The 23,083-nt window shown below is 35.1% G+C and overlaps 1 protein-coding gene across 3 annotated transcripts in view; it reads right to left on the bottom strand.

Moving 5' to 3' along the window:
- Positions 1–23,083, bottom strand: part of PDS5A (PDS5 cohesin associated factor A) — a 150,882-nt gene that overhangs the window by 54,252 nt on the left and 73,547 nt on the right. For all 3 annotated transcript variants that reach the window (XM_049108667.1, XM_049108666.1, XM_035714458.2), the window contains exons 10-17: positions 21,687–21,781; positions 20,462–20,607; positions 17,489–17,640; positions 15,845–15,958; positions 13,099–13,180; positions 11,799–11,847; positions 11,422–11,561; positions 2,918–3,033 (exon numbers count right to left, since the gene is read on the bottom strand). In XM_049108667.1, coding sequence (XP_048964624.1) covers positions 2,918–3,033; positions 11,422–11,561; positions 11,799–11,847; positions 13,099–13,180; positions 15,845–15,958; positions 17,489–17,640; positions 20,462–20,607; positions 21,687–21,781 — 894 coding nt within the window. The remainder of the gene's footprint in view (positions 1–2,917; positions 3,034–11,421; positions 11,562–11,798; positions 11,848–13,098; positions 13,181–15,844; positions 15,959–17,488; positions 17,641–20,461; positions 20,608–21,686; positions 21,782–23,083) is intronic.

Here is a 23,083-nt window from a genome sequence, read left to right as displayed (position 1 = left end):
ATAAACTGCTCCATTAAACATACATTAAATGAGTAAATAAACCTTCTATTTGCAAATTAATAGTCCATGAAGATTTGGTTACATAGAAAGATTATTATATGACATATATATTTGTCATTAAAATAAATTGGAATTTTGCATAAAATTAGTCTCTCAGAAATTCTAACCATAAGTTGATTTTTCTAAGCTAAACATTCATGATGCTACTGAAAAAAAAATGAATTTTTGGTCTTTTAACACTGGAGATCAACCATTAGCGTATTATAATTTACTAATAAAATCCCGTAAAGCCTCATGGAAACAAATAGCAAATGCACTATATGTCTCTTTCAAAGTCAATATGCAAAAGCAAGAGTACTAGAGTACATGTACTTTATCCTTGATTTATCCCATTAAAATCAAATGGCATAGGGACACCTGGGTGGCTCAGCAGTTGAGCACCTACCTGCCTTCAGCCCAGGGTGTGATCCCGGAGTCCTGGGATCGAGTCCCACATAATTCATGAGAGACAAAGAGAGAGAGAGGCAGAGAGACAGGCAGAGGGAAAAGCAGGCTCCATGCTGGGAGCCCAATGTGGGACTCAATTCCAGGACTCTGGGATCATGCTTTGAGTTGAAGGCAAACACTCAACTGCTGAGCCACTGAGGGGTCCCAATAAAAAAAATCTTAAAAAAAAAAAAAAAATCAAATGGCATAGAGCAAAGAACACTGATATTAAAAATAAATCTACTGGTGGGAATGTAAGTAGTATAGCCACTGTGGGAAACAGTATGGAGGTTCCTCAAAAAATTAAAAATAGAAATACCATATGATCTGATAATTCCACTACTGGGTATTTACCCAAAGAAAAAAAATACTAATTTGAAAATATATATGCACCCCTAGGTTTACTGCAGCATTATTTATAACAGTCAAGACACAAAAGCAACCTAAGTGTCCACTGATAGATGAATGGATAAAGAAGATGTGGGGTGTATACACACACACACACACACACACACACACAGGAATATTATGCAGCCATAAAAAGGGATGAGGTCTTGTCATTTGTAACACAGGTGGACCTAGAGGGTATTATGCTAAGTGAAATAAGTCAGACTGAGAAAGACAAACACCATATGACACACGTAGAATCTAACAAAACAAAAAAAATGAATAAACAAACAAGCAGAATCAGACCTATAAATACAGAGAACTGATGGGTGCCAGAGGGAGGAAGGATGTAGAGAGAGGCAAATGGGTAGATATAGAAGAGTGGGAGATATAGGCTTCTAATTATGGAATAAGTTACAGGAATAAAAGGTACAGCATAGGGAATATAGTTAATGATATTGTAATATCATTGTATGGTGACACATGGGAGCTATATTTGTGATGCACTACAGCATATGGTGATGTTGAATCACTATGCTGTACACCTGAACTAATGTAACATTGTGTATGAAGTATATACCCCAAATCAATCAATCAATCTATGGTTTTTGCCCAGCTATGAACAAACCACTTACTCTCTGAAAACCTTAGTTTTCTTATTTGCAAATAAGGAAATTAAATAAAAAGGAACTCTTAGTCAAAAAAGAAAAAAAGCAGACTAACATTATTAGCTGAATTGTGTACCCCCAAATTCATTTGGTGAAGTTTAACTTCCAGTATCTGATGTGACTGTACTTGAAACCAGGGCCTTAAGATAATTAAGGTAAAATGAGGCAAAATGTGTGGGGCATTATCCATTATGACCATTGTCCTTATATGAAGGAAGATTGGGGCACAATGTGAGACCTTGTGAGTAGACAGTAAGAAGGAGGCTATCTGCAAGTCAAGGAAAGAGGCTTCAGAAGAAATCAAACTTGCTTACACCTCTATCTTGGACTTCAAGCCTCCAAAACTGTCAGAAAGTTAATTTCTGTTGTTTAAGTCACTCAGTCTGTGGTATTTTATTATGGTAGCCCTAGAAAACCAATAGAGTTGGCATTTCAATACAACCACGCAGTAATTCACATATGGTGAAATAAGTAATAGCTAGAATCAGCTCTCCTAACCCAAGGCTGTTTAAAAAGAGAACCAATTAAAAAAAAAAATAAAAAAAAAAAAACCCCCCAAAGACAGAGAACTAGTAAATGAAGCAACCCACCATGAAAAGGAAGACAGACATATAGCTTATCAAAAAAATGATTAGTGCAAGGGAAAAGTATTCGCAGATGTTTACAATAGAAAATCATAAAAAACAACTAAAATGTATGAAATTACAGAAAATACTTAATAAAAAATAGCTGTCAATATCTATTATGCCAGGTTGCTTAGTTTTTTTTTTGTTTTGTTTTGTTTTTTTTTGCTTAGTTTTTATATTATCTCTAATTCTCAAAACCATCTAACAGGGAGATGTTACACACATATTGAAGTTAAAAATAAAATGAGAAACTCAGATAAATTACTGGGCTTCTTCCAAAGCCACAAAACTGGTATGCAGTAGACACATGTTATGAAACCAGATTAGTCTAATGGCAACTTGTGCTCTTTTAAAGTACTATTCTGTTTTCACATATCTCAAGTGAACAGTGATATAATACATAGTAAAAGAATGTCATGTGGCCATCAAAATAGTTAAGAAAATTCAAAGTCTGATCGATAGTCTATAGATATAATTCTGCTTTCTCCATTCTTAATGTTCTAGGTTTTAATGAGCACATATAGGCTAAAGATAAAACACAAGGACCTTTAAAAAATAAAAAGCAGTGAAGTAAGCCAAAAACTAGAAAACAAGCAGGCCCTTCATTCAGGTTGAATGATACTTGCTTCTGCCATTAAAAAAGTATACAGGAAACCTTTTTAGGTTTTCTTAGGGACCCAGAATTTAAACTTACAATACTGTGGTTAAAGATTATATTCCATTTTTGAGTGAATTTATTTCCTAGCTTACCTTATGGCTTCTGAATCAATGTGCACAGGTGCAATTCTTTCCAACAGAAATTTGACCATCTCTAGAAAAGGATTTGTTGGCTGCTTAGGATTTGCAAGTTTTCGAGCTATTTCTCTCTATAGAAAGGAAAGATTTTATCATAAGTAAAATTTACTTTCATATTTCTCAAAATAAAAATGATTATATGTATCAAAAGCATTTAAAGATTCAAAACCAGCAGAATCTGCTTTAGACCTGACCAAATCTCTGCTCTAAACCCTGACTAAAATTATATATATACTCATGAGATACTCACTGCAAAATATGGACTAAGAGGAACAGAAAGGGGATGACATGGTATGGTTGTTTTTTTTTGTTTTTTTTTTTAAAGATTTTATTTACTTATGATAGACACAGAGAGAGGCAGAGACACAGGCAGAGGGAGAGGCAGGCTCCATGCCGGGAGCCCAATGTGGGACTTGATCCCAGGACTCCAGGATCGCACCCTGGGCCAAAGGCAGGCACTAAACCGCTGAGCCACCCAGGGATCTCCCGACATGGTATGATTTATGCCTCCTGTCTCGTATTTCTTCCATGAAGTTATTGCTTAGTAAATAATCTTTTTCAACTGCTCTACTTTCAAAAAGTTAACAATTTATACTTTCATGGGTATGTCATATTAGTTTATTTCATAATAATTAGTTTATTTCATAATATTGTATTTTATTTCAGTCAATAATTTTTTCTTAAAGAGGGGAAGATTCATTCATTGTGTATTTATAAAGTGTTTTTAGTTCTGGAAAAGCATATTTGATTTCAAAGATGATGACATCATATCAAATAGCTCCTACAAAGAAAACACATTATTGACGGAATTTCTAAAGACTATATTAGTATTTAATGACTAAGAGCCTGATTTTACCAAAGACAAGGTTAAATTTACAAAATGCTGGGTTATTGGGGAAAGAAGTTTAATAATGAGCCTTTTAACTGAATATCTCTGATGAGTAAATGTAAATTTTGGCTGAGAAGATAATACATATTAAAAACGCTTTCCAAACTATAAAGCAATTAACAATAGTCACTTTATATATTTTTTTTCATAAAAAAGAAGAAAAATTAGTAATATACATTCAGAGTGACAAGGGAGAAAAAAATTTCTACTGTAGTTTCAGTGACATCTTGACACAAATTAATTATAAAGACAATATTAGATACCATCCATATTTAAGCAGTGTCTCAGGAAAACATTAATCATTACAAGATGCCAGATATATTTTGCAAGCTGTAATTAGCAAAATTTTAGCAAATAAAAATATTTTAGTCAGTGCTCAGTCCTTATTACATACTTTGCTTTAACTCATAGGTAAACATTTTAAATCTGAATTTAAGTATGTTACTATCTTTTGAAATCAAACTTATTTTCTGCAGGTCTCTCCCAAAGGAGATTTTTTTTTTTATCCGTAGTATAAAATTTAACCTAAGATGAAGTCAGTGATCATTTAATACGAAATCTACTGGAAAATTGCTAGACAAAGTATACAGTCAGTTCTTTGGAATACATTACTAAAAAAGGAAAAACTAGGAGAGACAGTTATGGTAGAAAAAATAAAGGGAATATTAAAGGAAAAAAGAATAATTCACGATTATCTAAACCCAGTAAAAACACTATATAAAATATACCTATGTATAAACATAACACTAGACACAATTAACTTCTATTTTATTTTACTTTTAAGTAGGCTCCACGCTCAGTGCATTGAGGCCTGAATTCACGACCCTGAGATTAAGACCTGAGCTGATGCTTACCTGACTGAACTACCCAAGTGCTCAACATAATCAACTTTTAAGACCTAACATTTAAAAAAAAAAAAAAGACTTGATGTTTTTGTATTCCAATATAACCTTACATTTAAGTAATTCCTCATAAAAATATTTTATGTATGTAATATTTAGGTACTGTCTCATAACAATTATATGTGATAATCTTAAGTGATACTGTGGGTAATCAGCAAGCCAAATTAGTGGCAACAAAAGCCAACTAATTAGTTTGAACCAACAAATAGTTTCCTTGTTCTTTCCATAAGAAAAAAAATACCCACACATACACCCAAGGCACAAAGAGAAACATCTAAGACCAAGATGAAATTTTATAACTGAAGAGTAGTTGACAAAACTTCAAACAGAAGTAATCATTTATGACGGGAGAAAGAATTAAAAAAAAGAATTCTTTCTGCATCCCCGACAATGTTTCCAAAATTTCTCATCAACTATGCAGCTTGATACTACTACTGATATTTACAAATTACATAAATTGTTTAGTATATTAAGCACCCTTAGGGAATATAAAAAATATAAAGAAATAGTCCCTGTTTTCTTTAGGATTTTTTATTTGAGAGAGAATGCACGTGCACACATGCACAGCAGTGGGGGAGGGGCAAAAGGCTAAGCAGACTCCTTATGTGACAAAGGAGCCAGAGGTAGGGTTCAATTCCAGGACTCCCGAGATCATGACCAGAACCAAAGTCAGACACTTAATGGACTGAGCCACCCAGGTGCCCCAATCCCTATTTTCAACAAGACTATATATACATATTAATCTTGTTATTATAAAAATAAAGTTTAAAAATTCTGCATTTAGACGTCCTCTTTGTTCCTTTTTTTAAAAATTATTTATTCATTTCAGAGACAGAGAGTATGAACGGGGGAGGAGGAATAAGGGCAGATGGAGAGGGAGAAGCAGACTCTGCGCTGAGCAGGGAGCACGACTCAGGGCTCCAATCCCAGGACCCTGAGATTATGACCTGAATCAAGGCAGATGCTCAACTGACTGAGCCACTCAGGTGCCCCTCCTTCCTCTTTGTTCTTCATACATTTTTTCCTTTCTCATTTTGACAATAAAAAAAAGTTTGTTAAAAAAACAGTATTCTTTCATATACACAGCATTCTCTCCATACACACTTGTTGTCCTAATCAAAATGCCTCCTAAAGGGATCTAACATTAACAATATTTTTTGCAGTTAGAATCCGTAAACTAGACAAAGCAATTTCTCACAAGAAACAGTTTCTAAAGGTTTAACTTTCATGTTATAGTGGCCTATTGTTTTTGGTTCCAGGATATAATTCGGTGTGTGTATGTGGCGAGGATCCCCCCACCAACAAACAATTCTCTGGACCCCAGCAGGATGTCCTACAATTCAACTCAATTCTGACACTGTCTATCCTGAGACAGCATCGGTTCCCACTGGTTAAGGGTTCAGTCTTAAGCGACTGCCTCCCCTTTCCCCACCAGACCTCAGTTGTAAGCCCAGGTTGTTACCTATTCTTCTGACCAACTGGCTACCCCCTCCTTTCTTGGGTCTGATGAACTTGCTAGAGCAACTCACAGAACTCAGAGCAATATTTTACTTAGCAGATAACTGGTTTATTATGAAAGGATATATAACTAAGGAATAGCTGGATGGAAGAGACATAGGACAAGATATGTGGAAAGGACAGGGAGCTCCTGTTCTGTGAGCTTGCCACTCTCCCTAAATCTTCACATGTCCATCAACCTGTAAGTCTCTCTGAACCTTGTCTTTTTTCAGTTTTTAATGGAGGCTTCCTTACAGAAGTTAGACAGATCAAATCACTGGTCACTGGTGACTGAACTCAATTTCCAGTCCCTCTCTCCTTTCCAGAGGTCAGAGTATAGTTCCAATCCTCTAATCATGTGATTGGCTCCACAAAGAACCAGTCCTACCCTTAGGGGAGGTCCAAAAGGCACCTCATTAACATAACAAAAACAAAACAAAAACATCTTTGCAGCTCTTAGCACTTAGGGAAATTTAAAGGGTTTTAGTTCTGTGCCAGAAATGGGGGACAAAGACCCAATATATATTTCTTTTTTTTTTTAATTTTTTTTTAATTTTTATTTATTTATGATAGTCACACAGAGAGAGAGAGAGAGAGAGAGAGGGGCAGAGACATAGGCAGAGGGAGAAGCAGGCTCCATGCCGGGAGCCTGACGTGGGATTCGATGCTGGGTCTCCAGGATCGCGCCCTGGTCCAAAGGCAGGCGCTAAACCGCTGCGCCACCCAGGGATCCCCCAATATATATTTCTTATGTTAATCACGTTACACCTTCTATCATTCTCAGTGAACTATAGAAAAGTTAAATTAAAATAGGAAGCATTTGATGATTGTTACTGAATAGCATCTCTCTCTCCCCTTTCTTCTTTTCTTCTTTTACCTCCTCCAGGAACTATACCTATGCTAATATATACCAACCAGCCTTGAATTTCAGACTTCTAAACACAACTGCTGAGAGGCCACACACCATTGTTTTCCTACCCTTCTCTCGGCTATCCAATCACTCAAGTTAGAAATACAGCAGTCATTCTTGATGTAGTGGTCTAATCCCTATTCGTCCTTTAAGATTCAATTCAGGAATCACTTATTCTAGAATAAGGTATTCCCATTTCCACTCCTGCCTGGGATGGCTGCTTTTTTGTGTGTGTTACCAAAGCATATGATTCTATCAGAATACTTACGATACCATGTTCTTGACCGAAATACTTGTCTGCCTCTGTCACCTAATTGCAACCTCAGTGAGAGACCACATATAATACAATTTACTAAATTATGCAGTGAATTATAATGGTGTAAGCTTGATCAAGGGACAACCCAAAATTTAGCCTTCAGAAGATATAATGTGGGATCCCTGGGTGGCGCAGCGGTTTGGCACCTGCCTTTGGCCCAGGGCGCGATCCTGGAGACCCGGGATCGAATCCCACGTCGGGCTCCCGGTGCATGGAGCCTGCTTCTCCCTCTGCCTGTGTCTCTGCCTCTCTCTCTCTCTGTGACTATCATAAATAAATAAAAATTAAAAAAAAAAAAAAGAAGATATAATGTATATTTGGATAACTCTGTAGGGAAGGTTAATTAAGGTGCAGTCCATGAACGACTCATATCTGAATCACTTTGTTAAAAAGAGAGATTCAGGATCCCTCTCCACTTATTTTAAGAATTCCTTGTGTTTGTCATAAATACGTAATACCGTAAGAATTACTTTTCATTTACATCTTATAGGGCAGTGCAAGGGGTCTTGTATTAGGTCATATTTAAAATTTCATTTTATCTTATTCTAACAATCATGAGGTAGATAAAACTTAAAGATGAAGAAAAAGAAGCTCAGAAATATTGAGTAACTTACTAACAGTCAAAACGGTAGTAAATGGCATACTGAAATTCAAACCTAAGACTGTCTCAAATGCTCAATGAGTAAGCTTCCTGGAAAATCTTGACATTCAAGTCATAGGGAGGGGTGCTAGAGCATAAAATAGCAACCAGAGCTCATGCTATGCCAAATATGTGATCCTTCTCTAGAACTAAGGTACAGAAACTCAAAACCTAAAGTCCAAAAGGAAAGCAAACCTATACAGCATATATCCTAATGCTATTGCTCATGCTTTCTCACTCACTATAGCATCATCTATATATGCATTAATCCACAGTATGTGTCTATTGTTATTCCTTGCTCAAAGTATTAGATCTCCATTCCCACAAATTCTGTTACTGAGTAATGCTCAAGTATTAAGAAGTGATTGTCATTTAGAAAAAAAGGAAGTGGTAGTATATACACATAAGCAGGCACACAGCTCTATGTAGCTCTCAGAATGAAAGCTACATAAAATGACAGAAACTAAATTTTATATTTGTGTATTTCTTTATTCTTTTCTTCTATTCTAGAATGAAACTATCAGGAAAAAAGGAATGTGATACTAGAAGGTATATATAACTAGTACCAGTAGCCCTTAGGGAGAAAGACTAAATGATATAGATATTCTGAAAAATAGCAAAAACTTTACAAACAGTAGTCATTTTCCTGAGTGTTTAAAGGGTATTATAAATCCTATTTTTAGACGAAAGAATATGTAGATAAGTTAAATAATATGCTCAGAATACACAAAGCTAATGTAAAAGCCAGAAAATATATTACTGTGAAAAATTCACCAAAGAAAATAAAGAATATGAATAGCAGAAATCTTTTCTTCCAGAATAGAGTTCTATTAGCTATTCCATGGACCATTACTTAAAATATCCTCAGAATAATTTCCCTTCCAAAAAGCACCATTACCATGCTCTTTCCAGGGCAACTGCTGTGCTCATCTCTACTTTCCTGGTTGCTAAAATCAGGAGTGCTGATTGGCTATACTGCATGGCTGTGGTATTCATCCTGAGATATTTTGGTTACAAACATCTGTTTTGCATATACTTTTTGGATTTGGAAACTTAGATATTTATGGTCTGACAAATAGTAGGAATTCATGTTACTGCCATTTTTTCAAAGTCAAGCTCAATTTCTGTTTTCTTAGACCAAAAACACCACTTGATTATTCTTTCTCAAGGTCATTTGTTGAGCAGTACTAAGTTTGTACTGGCTCTTCCGGCAAACAATGGAATGTATAGAAAGAACACTATTTAGGACCTATGAGATCTAGACTCTACCTGCAGCTCAGCCACAATCACCAGCTATAAAATACTGGACAAGAAACCTTAAAATTCAGTGTCTTTATCTGTAAAATGAAGTGGTTAAACCAACTCTTTAGGGATCCCTGGGTGGTGCAGCGGTTTGGCGCCTGCCTTTGGCCCAGGGCGCGATCCTGGAGACCCGGGATCGAATCCCACGTCGGGCTCCTGGTGCATGGAGCCCGCTTCTCCTTCTGCCCGTGTCTCTGCCTCTCTCTCTCTCTCTCTCTGTGTGACTATCATAAATAAAAAAAAAAAAAATTAAAAAAATAATAAACCAACTCTTTATTTGTAAAATGAAGTGGTTAAACCAACTCTCTTTCTTTTTAAAGATTTTATTTATCTGAGAGAGCGAGAACAAGTGAGCCCACATGTGCAAGCCAGAAGAGGAGCAAAGAGAGGAGAAAGAATCTCCAGCAGACCCTAGTTGAGCATGGAATCTGATGAAAGGCTCCATCTCATAACTCTGAGATTGTGACCTGAGCTGAAATCAAGAGTTGGGTGTTTAATCAACTGAGTCACCCAGGAGCCTCTAAACCAAGTATTTCTAAGGTCCTTTAAAGATATTTCTTTTTTTTAATATATTTTTTTAAGATTTTATTTATTTATTAATGAAAGAGAAAGAGAGAGAGAGAAAGAGAGAGAGAGAGAGAGGGGCAGAGACACAGGCAGAGGGAGAAGCAGGCTCCATGCAGGGAGCCCACGTGGGACTTGATCCCGGCTCTCCAGGATCAGGCCCTGGGCTGAAGGTGGCGCTAAACCGCTGAGTCACCTGAGCTGCCCAAAGATATTTCATTCTAGGATCCAATTATATTAGCAGATACTCTGCAGGACACAGTATCCTGAAACTATAATTCTAAATGCCAAAGAAATTAATGAAATCTTTAAACATTTGCAGCAAACTACTCAACTCAAAAGTACAAAGGCTGAGGAAGTCTGGGCACGCGGCATATCCTTATCCCTAGGACCAAGAGGAGTCCACTGTTCTCTTCCCTAAATTAGCTTCTCCTCAGCTCTTCCTAATTCCAGGTCTTTTTAGATCTACTTAGGTACTTAATATCCCTAGAATGAATAAAAAATACCTATTCCATGCTCTCAGACCACGTTGTATATACATCTATTATAGCCCTTATCCCTTTATCACATAAATAATTATGACACTATTTCTTTCTACAACAAAACTATACATAAATATCTGAAATAATTTTCTTTTCTCTTATTCTTTCTTTTCATTCATTCATCTCTTATGTAAGCCTGGTCCCAAACATAGCAGTTACGACATACGTGTAATACCACAGAAATACAATTTATTTAAGTCCTAAAGGGCAGCACAGGGCCAGGTATTAGGATATATATACACACATACACATGCAAAATCTTCTAACAACCCTATGAAGTCTTTAACATTTAAACATAAGAAAAATGAGGCTGCAAAATATTGAAGAACTTACTAAAGGTCACACTGGTAGTAAATGGTATAGCTGAAATTCAAACACAAAACTCTCATAAAATGCTGAATAAATGAATGGATCAAGTTTTCCTTCCTGGTATTTTCAACGAATATTGGTTTTCTATAAAATAAAGAATCCAGGAATAGAATGTAGACAAAAGCCTAAAAAGGGATTATCTCATCTATAAATGCATATATGGTGATATAACCATTACTAATTTTTTGACAAGGTTTACTTCCATGTTAACACATGAGTGAAGAAAATGCATACATACATAAAGATTTAGAAAATTCTATTTACTTAACAACTGTCTACTAAATACAAACATACTGTCTTTCTCAATTCCTAGCAGCAACCTCCCTGGCTTAGTTCTCTAGGGGTTTTCCTGGAATGTGGCTAAACAGTGGTAAGAGAACTAAGCTGACCACAGATATACTCCTGGGTAATTTAGGGTACACTAAATTGTTAAATAACACAAATAATTTATGCATAGCAGACTTTAGTGAAATATAAATTTCAACAAGCAAAGCTAAAAGAACACATGTAGAAGTATCATTTACTAACCACACAAACATCTGCTTGTTTGCATGAACAGGTTGGGCTGATTAGTAACTCCAGCTGAGACCGCAATTTCTCATCATCACCAAGGACCTGGTTAAATTTCTTCACAAAATCTTGTGCTTTCCCAGGGTCAGGCAAATTCTCTGTAAAATTGAAAGAGAATCAGTATTATAAAAGAAAAACTACTAAACTAAAAGTAAGCTTTCTAAAAAATAATATTGAGCTATCAAAAGACATCAGCTTAATTGGTTCTCAGAAATAAAATTAAGAGGATTATTTTCTCTTACTTGGTATTAAATTGATAGTTCCAGTGTGTAAATTATTTGTTTTGATGTTTACACACACACGCACACACAAAGAGAGTGAATAAACAAACTCACTTGCTATGGTCATCAGTTTTCCAAACATGGCAGAACAGTTAGCCTCTGACTGAAATTTAAAACAAAAACAAAAGAAGTCAAATGTGCTACCAAATTTCTGTAAGAAAATCCAAAATTACACATTTAAAGCAAAACAAAACAAAACAAAAAAACAAAAAACATCACAAACCAGCCACAAGAAAATTTACATCCTAAATTGATAACAAAGAATTATGGAGTAGCTAGTTACAATAAGCAGAAGGAAAGGTGAGGTCAGAAGGAAGTTCTTTAAAAACTAAAAAAGAGTACATAACTTCCATAGGAAAAACATTTTGCCAGAAGATTGAAGATAATCAAAACAATTATCATATCAAAATTGTGAAACCATACATCAAAGAAAATTAAAAATGTGAAGAGTAGAGAAAAATTTCTTCCTGAATAGTTCTATTAACTATTTTGTGGCCTATTACTTGAGAATATCACCTCGCTTCCAAAAAGTAATTCCATACAGTCCAACACAACAAAGTATTACTTTATTACTAAATTTGTATGGAATTTTAGTAATTTGAATCAGAAATTGGTAAACTATGGTCCTATGGACCATCTGTTTTTGTTAAAGGTTTGCTGAAACACAGTCACATTCATTCATTTACAGATTGTCTATGACTGCTTTTGTAATTTTATAAAGGCAGAGTTGAGCATTTCACCAGAGACTTTATGGCTAGGAAAGCCTAGATTTTTACAATCTGATCATTTACAAAAAAAGTTTGCCAACCCTTGCTTTAGCATCAATAGACCCTTGAAGGGTCTCTAAGATTCCTTAGTTAAGAACATCTCTTCTAGCAAACACATTTAGAAGTATATTAGAAAGTATACTAAGAAATTATACAAGTTTCTTTCCCTCATCTTCCAGAAGACTTTTTTTTGTTAATTTGACTTTGCCATATTTATAAGATTGGTACCTGATGTGATACTGACTCTACACTGAAGGACCCAAAATCATGGAGTAAAAAAAAAAAAAAATCATGATTTCTCATAACATTTTATCTTGAGGTTTAATTATAATTATTTGAAAATTAATGAACAATGTATAAATTCTTAGTATCTAAAATGATAAACTAGAAACTATCATTTCTTTGTTCATGCTACAAAGTAAGATTTTGTTATATTCTCTACAGTGAAAATTTAGCTTGGAAAACTACAGAAATTATGCATTACTGACATTTGGAAAACAGAATAGTTTTTACCTGCTTCATAATAGGTACAGAAAAACTGAATAATGACATAACAAACTATTAATTTAAACAAATCTTGAACCTACTGTAGGTTGCTTGTGCAAATCCAAGAGTTCTCGTACATGACTTCGAAGCATGTTCTGACATTTCCACATTTCATTGAGAGCTCTGTTAATAAAGTTATAAATATGAAAAAAATACGTAATATAACAATTCTGGTAATTATTCAACTTTACTACTTTTCTTGTTGCATGGTATATATCTATACCATGCTTCTACATCTACCTAAAATTTTAAACACCAGTACTGGTATTTATTTATAGGATTAAGTAAGGCAGGTTAGTTTAAAATGGTAAATAAAAGGATTCTTATGAGAAAAAATATTTGAGAAGTTTAGAAAGATGAAGAGGATCTTTCTAGGTAAATGAAGGGACTGAAAAGACCTTTTTTGTTTGTTTGTTTTTTAAAGATTTTATTTATGTATTTGAAAGAGAGTGGGAGCAAGTGAGCACAAGCTGGGGGTAGTGGCAAAAGGAGAGGGAGAAGCAGACTCCCCACTGAGCAGGAAGCCAGACCTGGAGCTCCAACTCAGGACCCAGAGCCAAAGACAGAGGCATAACCGACTAAGGCACCCAGGCGCCCAGGGACTAAAAGACATTCTAAGCAGAATCAGAATGTTATAGTACCAAAAAAGATAAAATGTCATCAAAATGGTTGGGATAGAAAACATTTATTTATTTATTTATTTATTTATTATTTATTTATTTATTTATTTATGATTATTTATTCATGAGAGACACATACACACAGAGCCAGAGACACAGTGGGAGAAGCAGGCTCCATGCAGGAAGCCCGACGCGGGACCCGATCTCAGGTCTTCAGGATTACACCCTGGGCCGAAGGCGGCGCTAAACCACTGAGCCACCAGGGCTGCCCGGGCTAGAAAACTTTAAAAAATTTTTTATAGATTTGAAGCACAAAGTATGAATGAAGTAGCACCAGGAAGCTGGAACATACTATAGAAAAGAATCAGATCATAAAGGCATTTTCATGGCAGGCTAAGAGATACTTATGCATAAAGAGCTGCAGAAATGAACTTCTTAGAAATGATGAGATTCAAGACACCAAATTTAACTTGAGTGTCCTTATTCTTCTAGCTTCCTTTCTCTCCATGAAAGCAGATTTTCTTCTTTCACAAACCCAGTCCATAATTCCAGGTGCCCAGAAGGATCTCTGAGACATTAGTCTATATTAGAGTATTATTTGCCAATATTTTGAAATATAAAGAGACCAAAACTTTAGGCCAGGGATTTACTACCCAGGGTGAGCATTAGGAATCATTTGTACATTAAAAAAAAAAAAAAAAAAAAAAAAAAGGCTAATGGCTCCTAATGTAATACACTAATGTTATAACATAACCTCTGTAGAATTTCTGCTGAAAATGCATAATCTCAGTCGAATAATGAGGAAACCATGGATGAAACCAAATCAAGGGACTATTCTACAAAACTAGACTGGACCATGCATACTCTTCCCTGATCATCAAAGTTATCAAAGACAAAGAAAGACCAAGGAATAGCTCCAAATTAAGAAACTAGTGACCTGACAACCAAATATGCAATCTGCAATCCTAAAAAGGGGGGAAAAATCCCCATAAAGCACATTATTGGAACAACTGAGGAAACTTAAATACACATTAGGTTAGACAGTTATAGCGATGTTAAACCTCTGGATTTTGATAAGAGTTACATAAGAAAATATCCTTGTTCTTAGGGAATATACACTGAAATATTTAGAGCTAAAGGGATCTAATGTCTGCAAATTACCCTCAAATGGCTCAGAAGAAAATATTTATGTAGAGATAAAGAAAAAGTATATGCAAATCGCAAATGATAGCGCATATGATGAATCAGGATAAAAGGGATATCATAATGTTTTGTACTATTCCCACAACTTTTCTCTAAGTTTGAAATTATATGGAAGTTAAAAGACAAATACATAAGATATACAAATATTATAAGTATAATAATACACACATACACACAAGCTGAGGTTCTTTTCAGAAGAATCAGAATTTTCAACAACAGAACATGTTTACTTTTTAAAAAGCTTTATTACTGTGGAGGACCATCCTAGCAAGCCTTGGACAGCTGAAGTTTATGCCAATTGCCTGATCAAAAATATTAACAGCGCCTTTCAGTTTAAAAAATATCCCAGTTCAAATAACCAATCATGTGGTCATTCTACATAGAGGTGATTTTGATATGCTTTCCTAAAAAAGAAGCAGTATTAAGTTCTTAGAATTAGTACTGTAAAGCTCCAATAGTGTAATTTAGATCCCCTTCAACAGGTAGGGGAGTAATTTTGATATGGGGATTTCTTTGAATCCCTGAAACTATATTACCAACCCAGTTTCTAAATATGTCTACACATTTGGGAATATTTTTTGCTTTTAATTTATCTGAACTTATAAAATGTTTCTCTATAATATTTATCTGAAGCTCTCTTTTTTGTCTTAAAAGAGTGTGCACAAGTGTGCGAGGGTAGGGCACAGAGGGAGACAAAGAATTGTAAGCAAGCTCTACACCCAGCATGGAGTCCTACCCAGGGCTGGATCTCATGACCCTGAGTATCATGATCTGAGCCAAAACCAAGAGTTGGATACTTAACTGAGATACCCCTGAGGTTCTTGATTCAACCAGAAGAAGCAACAACCCTATCAATAATTAGATAAGGTGAAGTCGTTTTTACAAAATTGTTAACTCCAATCATTTAAAAAGTAACTTACTTAAAAAAATATTAATGAAATAAAATAAATAAAAAGTAACTTACTTGACAGCATTTGGATCCAAACTAGCGTATAAATAATACAAGCATTTCATTCTCTCTTCTGTTTCCAGGTTGTGGGGGACAAGATACTGAGCAAAGATTTTCTCTACCAACAGTCTATCAAACAAAAAATTCCAGTAACATAATTATTGTTTTTCAGAAGGAACAGCCCATTTATATTTGTATGTGTACAAATACAAAGGAAAAGATTAATAGGTGACCAGACCCTTGCCTTCAAGTATGGTTTTTATTTGGTGGTGGTTGTTTTCTTGAGAAAACTCTATTCTCAACATGGGGCTTGAACTCACGAAATTAAGAGTTGCATGCTCTACTGACTAAGACAGGCAGGAACCCTGCAGTACAGTTATTTTTAAAGCTGGAGCAATGGTTGCTATTTGTGGCTTTACTTTTTAATTTGTCAGTATGGGACATTTGTTCTACAAGGGTTATATGTTATTACTAAACACAGGGTGCTAGGCTGTTCCAGCTATTCTTCACCAGTCCTGAGATACAGGAAATTACTTAACACTACATATAAAGCTATGATCAAGAACAGCTAATTCTCAAAAACAAAACAAAACCCCAACAACACACAAAAACAAACAAAACACTAATTTCTTCCAATTACAGTCCAATTCTTTTCTCATGTTGTCATTTAAAAAGAAAAAAAAAATCAAGGGGATCTCCCTTCATATTACTTCCTGAAAATTTAGCTTTTCCTGTGTATATCTGATCTCCACTCCACAGTCTAAATCCCTTATTGATACTGGAATAACCTTCTTGCTAAGCTAATATTTATTATTCAATATCACTAGAATGAGACAATATAAGAAATCCTCATTAATCAATGAAATACACAGCCAGTGATACTAATCAAATTCTATAAAACATTGCAAAGTATTTTGCAAAAACTAAAATCATTACAACCCAATACAGAATTATAAGTAACATTAAAAAACTGAAAACAATATAAGTCCTTATCAGAAGAAAAAAAAATTTGTAACTAAGTATGGGGATGGATGTTAAGTTGACATACCCTGGTGATCTTTTCCAAGTATATACAAATACAGAATCATTACGTTGCATACCTAAAACCAATGTAATATTATATGTCGACTATACCTTCAGCATCATTATGTTGCATACCTGAAACTAATGTAATGTTATATGTCGACTATACCTCAATAAAAAAACATCACTGCCTCTATTGATACCTACAGTGTTGCAAAAAAGCAAAAATAATAACTAACAGTTACTGAATAGTCCCATATCGCCAGGCATTGGACTAGGAACATTTAGGTTCATTTTTTTAATTTAATACACGTAAGGGAAGGGAAGCTTGTAAGGGAAGCTTTATTATTACATTTTAGATAAAACTAAGATGCACAAGAAGTCAGCTGTGCAGAAGCACATGTCTAATAAGGGGCAGAATGAATATCTGGTCTCTGGTCTGCCTCCAAAGCCCATAGATATTTCACTAATTATGCTACTTAACAATTTCTGCCAGAGTCTTATTTAAACATAGTATGTATAAATACATAGAAAATGATTTCTTAATCTAGAAATAATTTAATAATTAAGAAGTAAATTGTTTAAAAAATAAAAGCACTTTTATATTCGACCATTCTACCAATATGTCAGACTCACTTGTCATCGATGCTATTTTGATAATAAATATGCAAAAGTTTGTCCTTTATCCAGCTGACTTTCTCTGCAGCTTCCTTTCCTGCTTCACCATGAAGACAGTATTTCTTATAGAGCTGAGCCAGACCCATCATAGCTTCTTTTCTTACTCGCCACTAAAAAGTATAAAGTTCATTGGATAAGTGAGATACCAAACTTCAGTATAATAGTCTGCAAAAATTGACATTTCTTCACTAGGCTATATAAGCAGACTTATACATACATAAACTGGCATAATATTTATTTTCTTAAGAAGCAACATATTGCTTTATCAATAACTTTGAATACATTCCTATTTATAAATCAGACTATTTTAAAAATTGTCTAAATACTAACTCACCAATTTTTTATTTCCCTCATAGCCAAGCAATCAGTAGTAGATCTTAGAGATGATTTCATTAGATTCCGTCTAAAAAACTTTGCCCAAGTTTTAGCAGTGATGAAATGGTAAAGAAGAAAGTGTGTGATTTACTCTGTAACCAAAAGCCCTACCATCTGTAATGTTTTATCCTAATTACATTCCTTTTGATATTAACTTAGAATAAGAATAGAATTTAGTATCAAGATCCTAGAATTAGGGCAGCCCGAGTGGCTCAGCGGTTTAGCGCCGCCTTCAGCCCAGGGCGTGATCCTGGAGACCCGGGATCGAGTCCCACATCAGGCTCTCTGCATGGAGCCTGCTTCTCCCTCTGCCTATGTCTCTGCCTCTCTCTCTTTCTGTGTCTCTCATGAATAAATTAAATCTTTAAAAAAAATTAAAAAAAAAAAGATCCTAGAATTACAAAGTTGGAAAGCACGTAATGATTATTATTTTTTTAAGATTTTATTTATTTATTCATTCATGAGAGATAGAGAGAGAGAGAGAGAGAGAGAGAGAGAGAGGCAGAGACACAGGCAGAGGGACAAGCAGGTTCCATGCAGGGAGCCTGACGTGGGATTCGATCCTGGGTCTCCAGGATCACACCCTGGGCTGAAGGCAGCACTAAACCGCTGAGCCACTCAGGCTACCCTAATGATTATTTTTTTTGTATGAGTTGACTTATTTATTTGAGAGAGAAGCATGAATTAAAAAAGAGAGAGGATGGTCAGAGGGAAAAGCAGACTCCCAGCTGAGGTGGAGAGCCAGGGCTGAATCCTGTGACTCCTGGATCATGACCTGAGCCAAAGGCAGATGCTTAATCAACTGAGCCACCCAGGCGCCTCCTTAGTGATCATTTTAAGTGGACCTTACTTTATAGATTAAAGGGGCAAATGATTTACCTAGCCACATACTAGTTAGTGGAAGAAGACTCTTTGGGACTTCTAAAGACTGGAAGAGTTTACTAGGAGGAAAGAAAGGTGGCAGGAGGAAGGCAGGAAAAAAACGAGACCATAAAAACCTACAGTTAGAACCATGACAGTGAGACAGAAATAAAAAATAACCAAGAAAAATATTTGTCTCAATAACAAATCAGAGTATACAATCTTTTGTTTATTTACATTAATATAACTTTATAATTTTTTGTATAATTTCCTCTTAGGCAAGATGAATGAAACTATGAAACTTTGAATGAATGAAACAAATGAAACTTTGTTCCTATATAACAGGTAACAGATGCTGTTTGACATTTCTCACATGAAACCAAAAAATGTAAGCAATGCAATCTAAGATTAAGTCCTGTCCCCATATTTTATACAGGAGAAACAAATTTCAGAAAGGCTATACCTAAGATCATCTAATTTATTACACCAAAATCTGGGACCTAAAATGTCCAGTAGATGCTATTTATGACCACATCATGCAGCCTCAGGAAGACTCATGTATTCAACTATTTCAGAAACTATAAACAAACATAAGCAGAATCAGGAGTGAAATGTTTCTAAAAGGAGGAAATAACACAAAAGGTAAAATCTTAAATCAAGTGTGTGTATGGAGGTGGGGGCAGGCAGGGGGGTTACCAGCTAACCATTAGGTAGAGCATCATTTCATTTAAATTAAACGTTTATTTTTTTTAAATTTTTTAAATTTTTTAAATTTTTATTTATTTATGAGTCAGAGAGAGAGAGAGAGAGAGAGAGAGAGAGAGCGGCAGAGATACAGGCAGAGGGAGAAGCAGGCTCCATGAACCGGGAGCCTGATGTGGGATTCGATCCCAGGTCTCCAGGATCGCGCCCTGGGCCAAAGGCAGGCGCCAAACCGCTGCGCCACCCAAGGATCCCCTAAATTAAACTTTTAAATTTAAATAATTTAAATTATTAAAGTCAAGAGGAAAAACTTGTTCAAAGTTATAATTACTGATACAGCTGAACATATTAAACACTGCTCATTTGACGCTATCTGCCTCCGCTAACAAAATAGTTATTAGACTTAAAAACTATCTCTTGCTATATTTTATAACCAAGAAATACAGTTTTATTCTGAGACTATTGGTAAACGACACTAGTTTTAGGAGGACAGTGTGTTTTCAACCTATACCTCAAATAAAACAGCACACTACAAAGGTAACTTTTGTTGAAGATGTTAATACAAAGCATGTCTAATCAGCCTGCCTTGCATGTTCTCTTGCTTACAGTTGACACTATTCCTTAGCAACTGCTTTTGTTGTTCTCAGTATTACTCTTCCTTTTCAACTCATGTTTTTAACTAACCACAGAAAGGAAATCACACAAAAAAGTAAATGAGCATACATTCTGCCCTTAGCTGGGCAAGGAAATATAGAAATATCACTTTCATATAAAGTATGATATTCTTTTAGTTCAATGAATGACAGATCCAGCTAAGTATATACAACATGATCACTTTTGAAAATGCTAACTATAAGAAAAAAACATAGGTGATCAATCTTTTGAAATTCATCATATAAGTGAAAAGGTAAAATAAAACTTTTGAAATAATTTTACTTATTTAGCACTTTAAATTTAGTAAATTACAAAAGAATAAAATTCCTCAGATCTTACCCGTTTATCCAGTGTTCTTTCTCTTACAAAGCCAAGTAGTTGATCATTTACTAAGGCAAGGTCTCTTTTGGCAGCTGTTATTATAGTAACAATGACATCATGACGAATAGCCTCTTCGGGATCATGGGATCTAACTTTCAAATATTCTGTAAGAAGAGAAAAAAAAAACTAAAGCTAAATGTTAGCTATGATATTTGTCATGTTCAGAATGACAGAAAAGACTAATGCTTTAGGCTTCTATCCATAGTGAAACAATGTTTGTAAAAAGTGGCATGAATTAAAATCATTTTTGAGGTGGCAATACCCTATATAATCAATCACAAAATAAACTATACCTCATTATTTGGTACTGAAGAGTCATATATATATATATATTTTTAAGATATTATTCATGAGAGACACAGAGAGAGGGGCAGAGACATAGGCAGAGGGAGAAACAGGCTCCCCGTGGGGAGCCTGATGTGGGCCTCAATCCCAGGACTCTGGGCCAAAGGCAGACACTCAACAACTGAGGCATCCCAAGAGTCATACATCTTAATAAAATAATGTATTTTTACCTCAACAATTCTGGAAAAGTTAAATCACAACACATTAACTGATTTATATATTCAGAACTTAAGATACAATACAAATTAAAAGAATTAAAAGAAAAATAGTAAAAAGTGCTTATTGCAAGGTTGCTGACAGGTATATTTCTGTACATTACACAATATGAAATACAGAATAACATTCTATGATCTCTAAAAAAGATTCCTAAATAATTACAATACAAACAAAACCAAAACAAAAAGTGTTTCTTTTTTGGTAAACAATATTTTGATAAAAGCATTTATTTGCTAATACCAAATAAGCAGGTTCAAACACTCTATGTTCAAGTGCAGAGTGAGAAATTCTAGTGTACTCCAGGAGATAATCGCTTTCTGGCTTATTAAAATAGATTATGTTACTATATTTAATTACCTCATAGGTATAATGATTTGTGCCCAAACCACATGTGTACCTCTTCAAACTCTGATTTCCAAAAAATTCTAAATGATTACAGTATGTAGATTTCAAATGTAATTTTATTGTATAAATATGAAATCATTTGTTAGCCCAGCACAGATAAAAATCTGAAATAGTGCCAGAGTAAAAACCTATTCAAATACTAAATTTAGGTCAAAGGCTACATCTAAAATATATTTGTGTGATTATTCTCATATTTGTAATAAATTAGCCAGCTTACCTGTGAGATCCTTTGCTAAATCTGGGTGATTCATTAAACAGTGACTGGCAAATTTCACACTTTCTAATCTCACAGGAACATGAATGTCATTAAATCTACATGGAAAAAGTTGCTAAAGATTAGTTTTAAGGCAAAATAATCATTTTTGATTAAGGCACATAATGTAAGTGCCAATAAACAACAGTTACTGAATAGAAAGTGTGTTATCATTAGAACATTTTCAAAAACATTTACCATTCTAAAATAAATGAAAGTATATGAACACATCCCCCAATCCAAATGACACACTTCGTAGAGCCCCAAATTTAAGAGCTAATTATGATGCAAAAAATAAATATTTAAAACCTATAAAATCTACTTGAAAAAAATTTATAGAGGGAAAATGCTGGAGGAATAAGAGGTAGGAAGCAAATCATAGGAGAGGTAGAGCCAGAAGTTCAAAGATGCATGTGTCATACTGCTTTACAACAAAAAAACGTTTCATATCCTGGGATGACTTGTATTAAAGTACTCTTTTAAAGGTCGAGTATATTATAAAAATGCAATAAATATGAAACACCACATGGAGATCCAAAACTGCATATGATAAAGGTAAACTTAACTCTCAAATTTAAAATGGGCTATTCATTCATTCATTCATTCGAGACATAGACAGAGAGGCAGAGCCACAGGCAGAGGGAGAAACAGGCTCCCCACACGGAGCCCAATGCGGGACTCTATCCCTGATCCCGGGATCATGACCTGAGCAGAAGGCAGGCACAGAACTGTTGAGTCACCCAGGCATCCCTTATTTATTTATTTGAGAGCTAGAGTGAGTAAGAACACAAGCCAGAGATGAGGCAGAGGGAAGAGCAGACTCCTCAATAAGCAGGGAGCCTTATGTGGGGCTCGATCCCAGGACCTGAGCAGAAGGCAGCCACTTACTGACTGAACCACCAGGGGCCCCTATTATGGGCAATTTTAAAAACATTTGTTAATCACAAATAATCTGTTTTTAAATAGCAAGAATTATTTTTATTTTTGAGTTAATCTCGTAAAATAACCAGTTAAAGTCATTTAATAAATGTCTCTCTCTGGGATGCCTGGGTGGCTCAGCAGTTGAACATCTGCCTTCGGCTCAGGGCATGATCCTGGAGTCCCAGGTCCAGGTCCCATATAAGGCTCTTTGTATGGAGCCTGCTTCTCCCTCTGCCTGTATCTCTGCCTCTCTTTCTGTCAGTCATGAATAAATTAATAAAATCTTTTAAAAAAATGAATGTCTTTCTTTTTTAAAACATTCCATTTATTTGAGAGAGAAAGAGAGAGTGAGCACGAGCAGGGGGAGGGCAGAGGGAAAGGGAGAAGCAGACTCCCTGCTGAGCAGGGAGCCCACCTTGGGGCCTGCTCCTAGGATCATG

The sequence above is a fragment of the Canis lupus genome, chromosome 3, assembly GCF_003254725.2.
Source record: "Canis lupus dingo isolate Sandy chromosome 3, ASM325472v2, whole genome shotgun sequence".
In the NCBI taxonomy this organism is placed as follows: Eukaryota; Metazoa; Chordata; class Mammalia; order Carnivora; family Canidae; genus Canis; species Canis lupus.
This window is presented reverse-complemented; position numbering and strand designations above follow the sequence as displayed.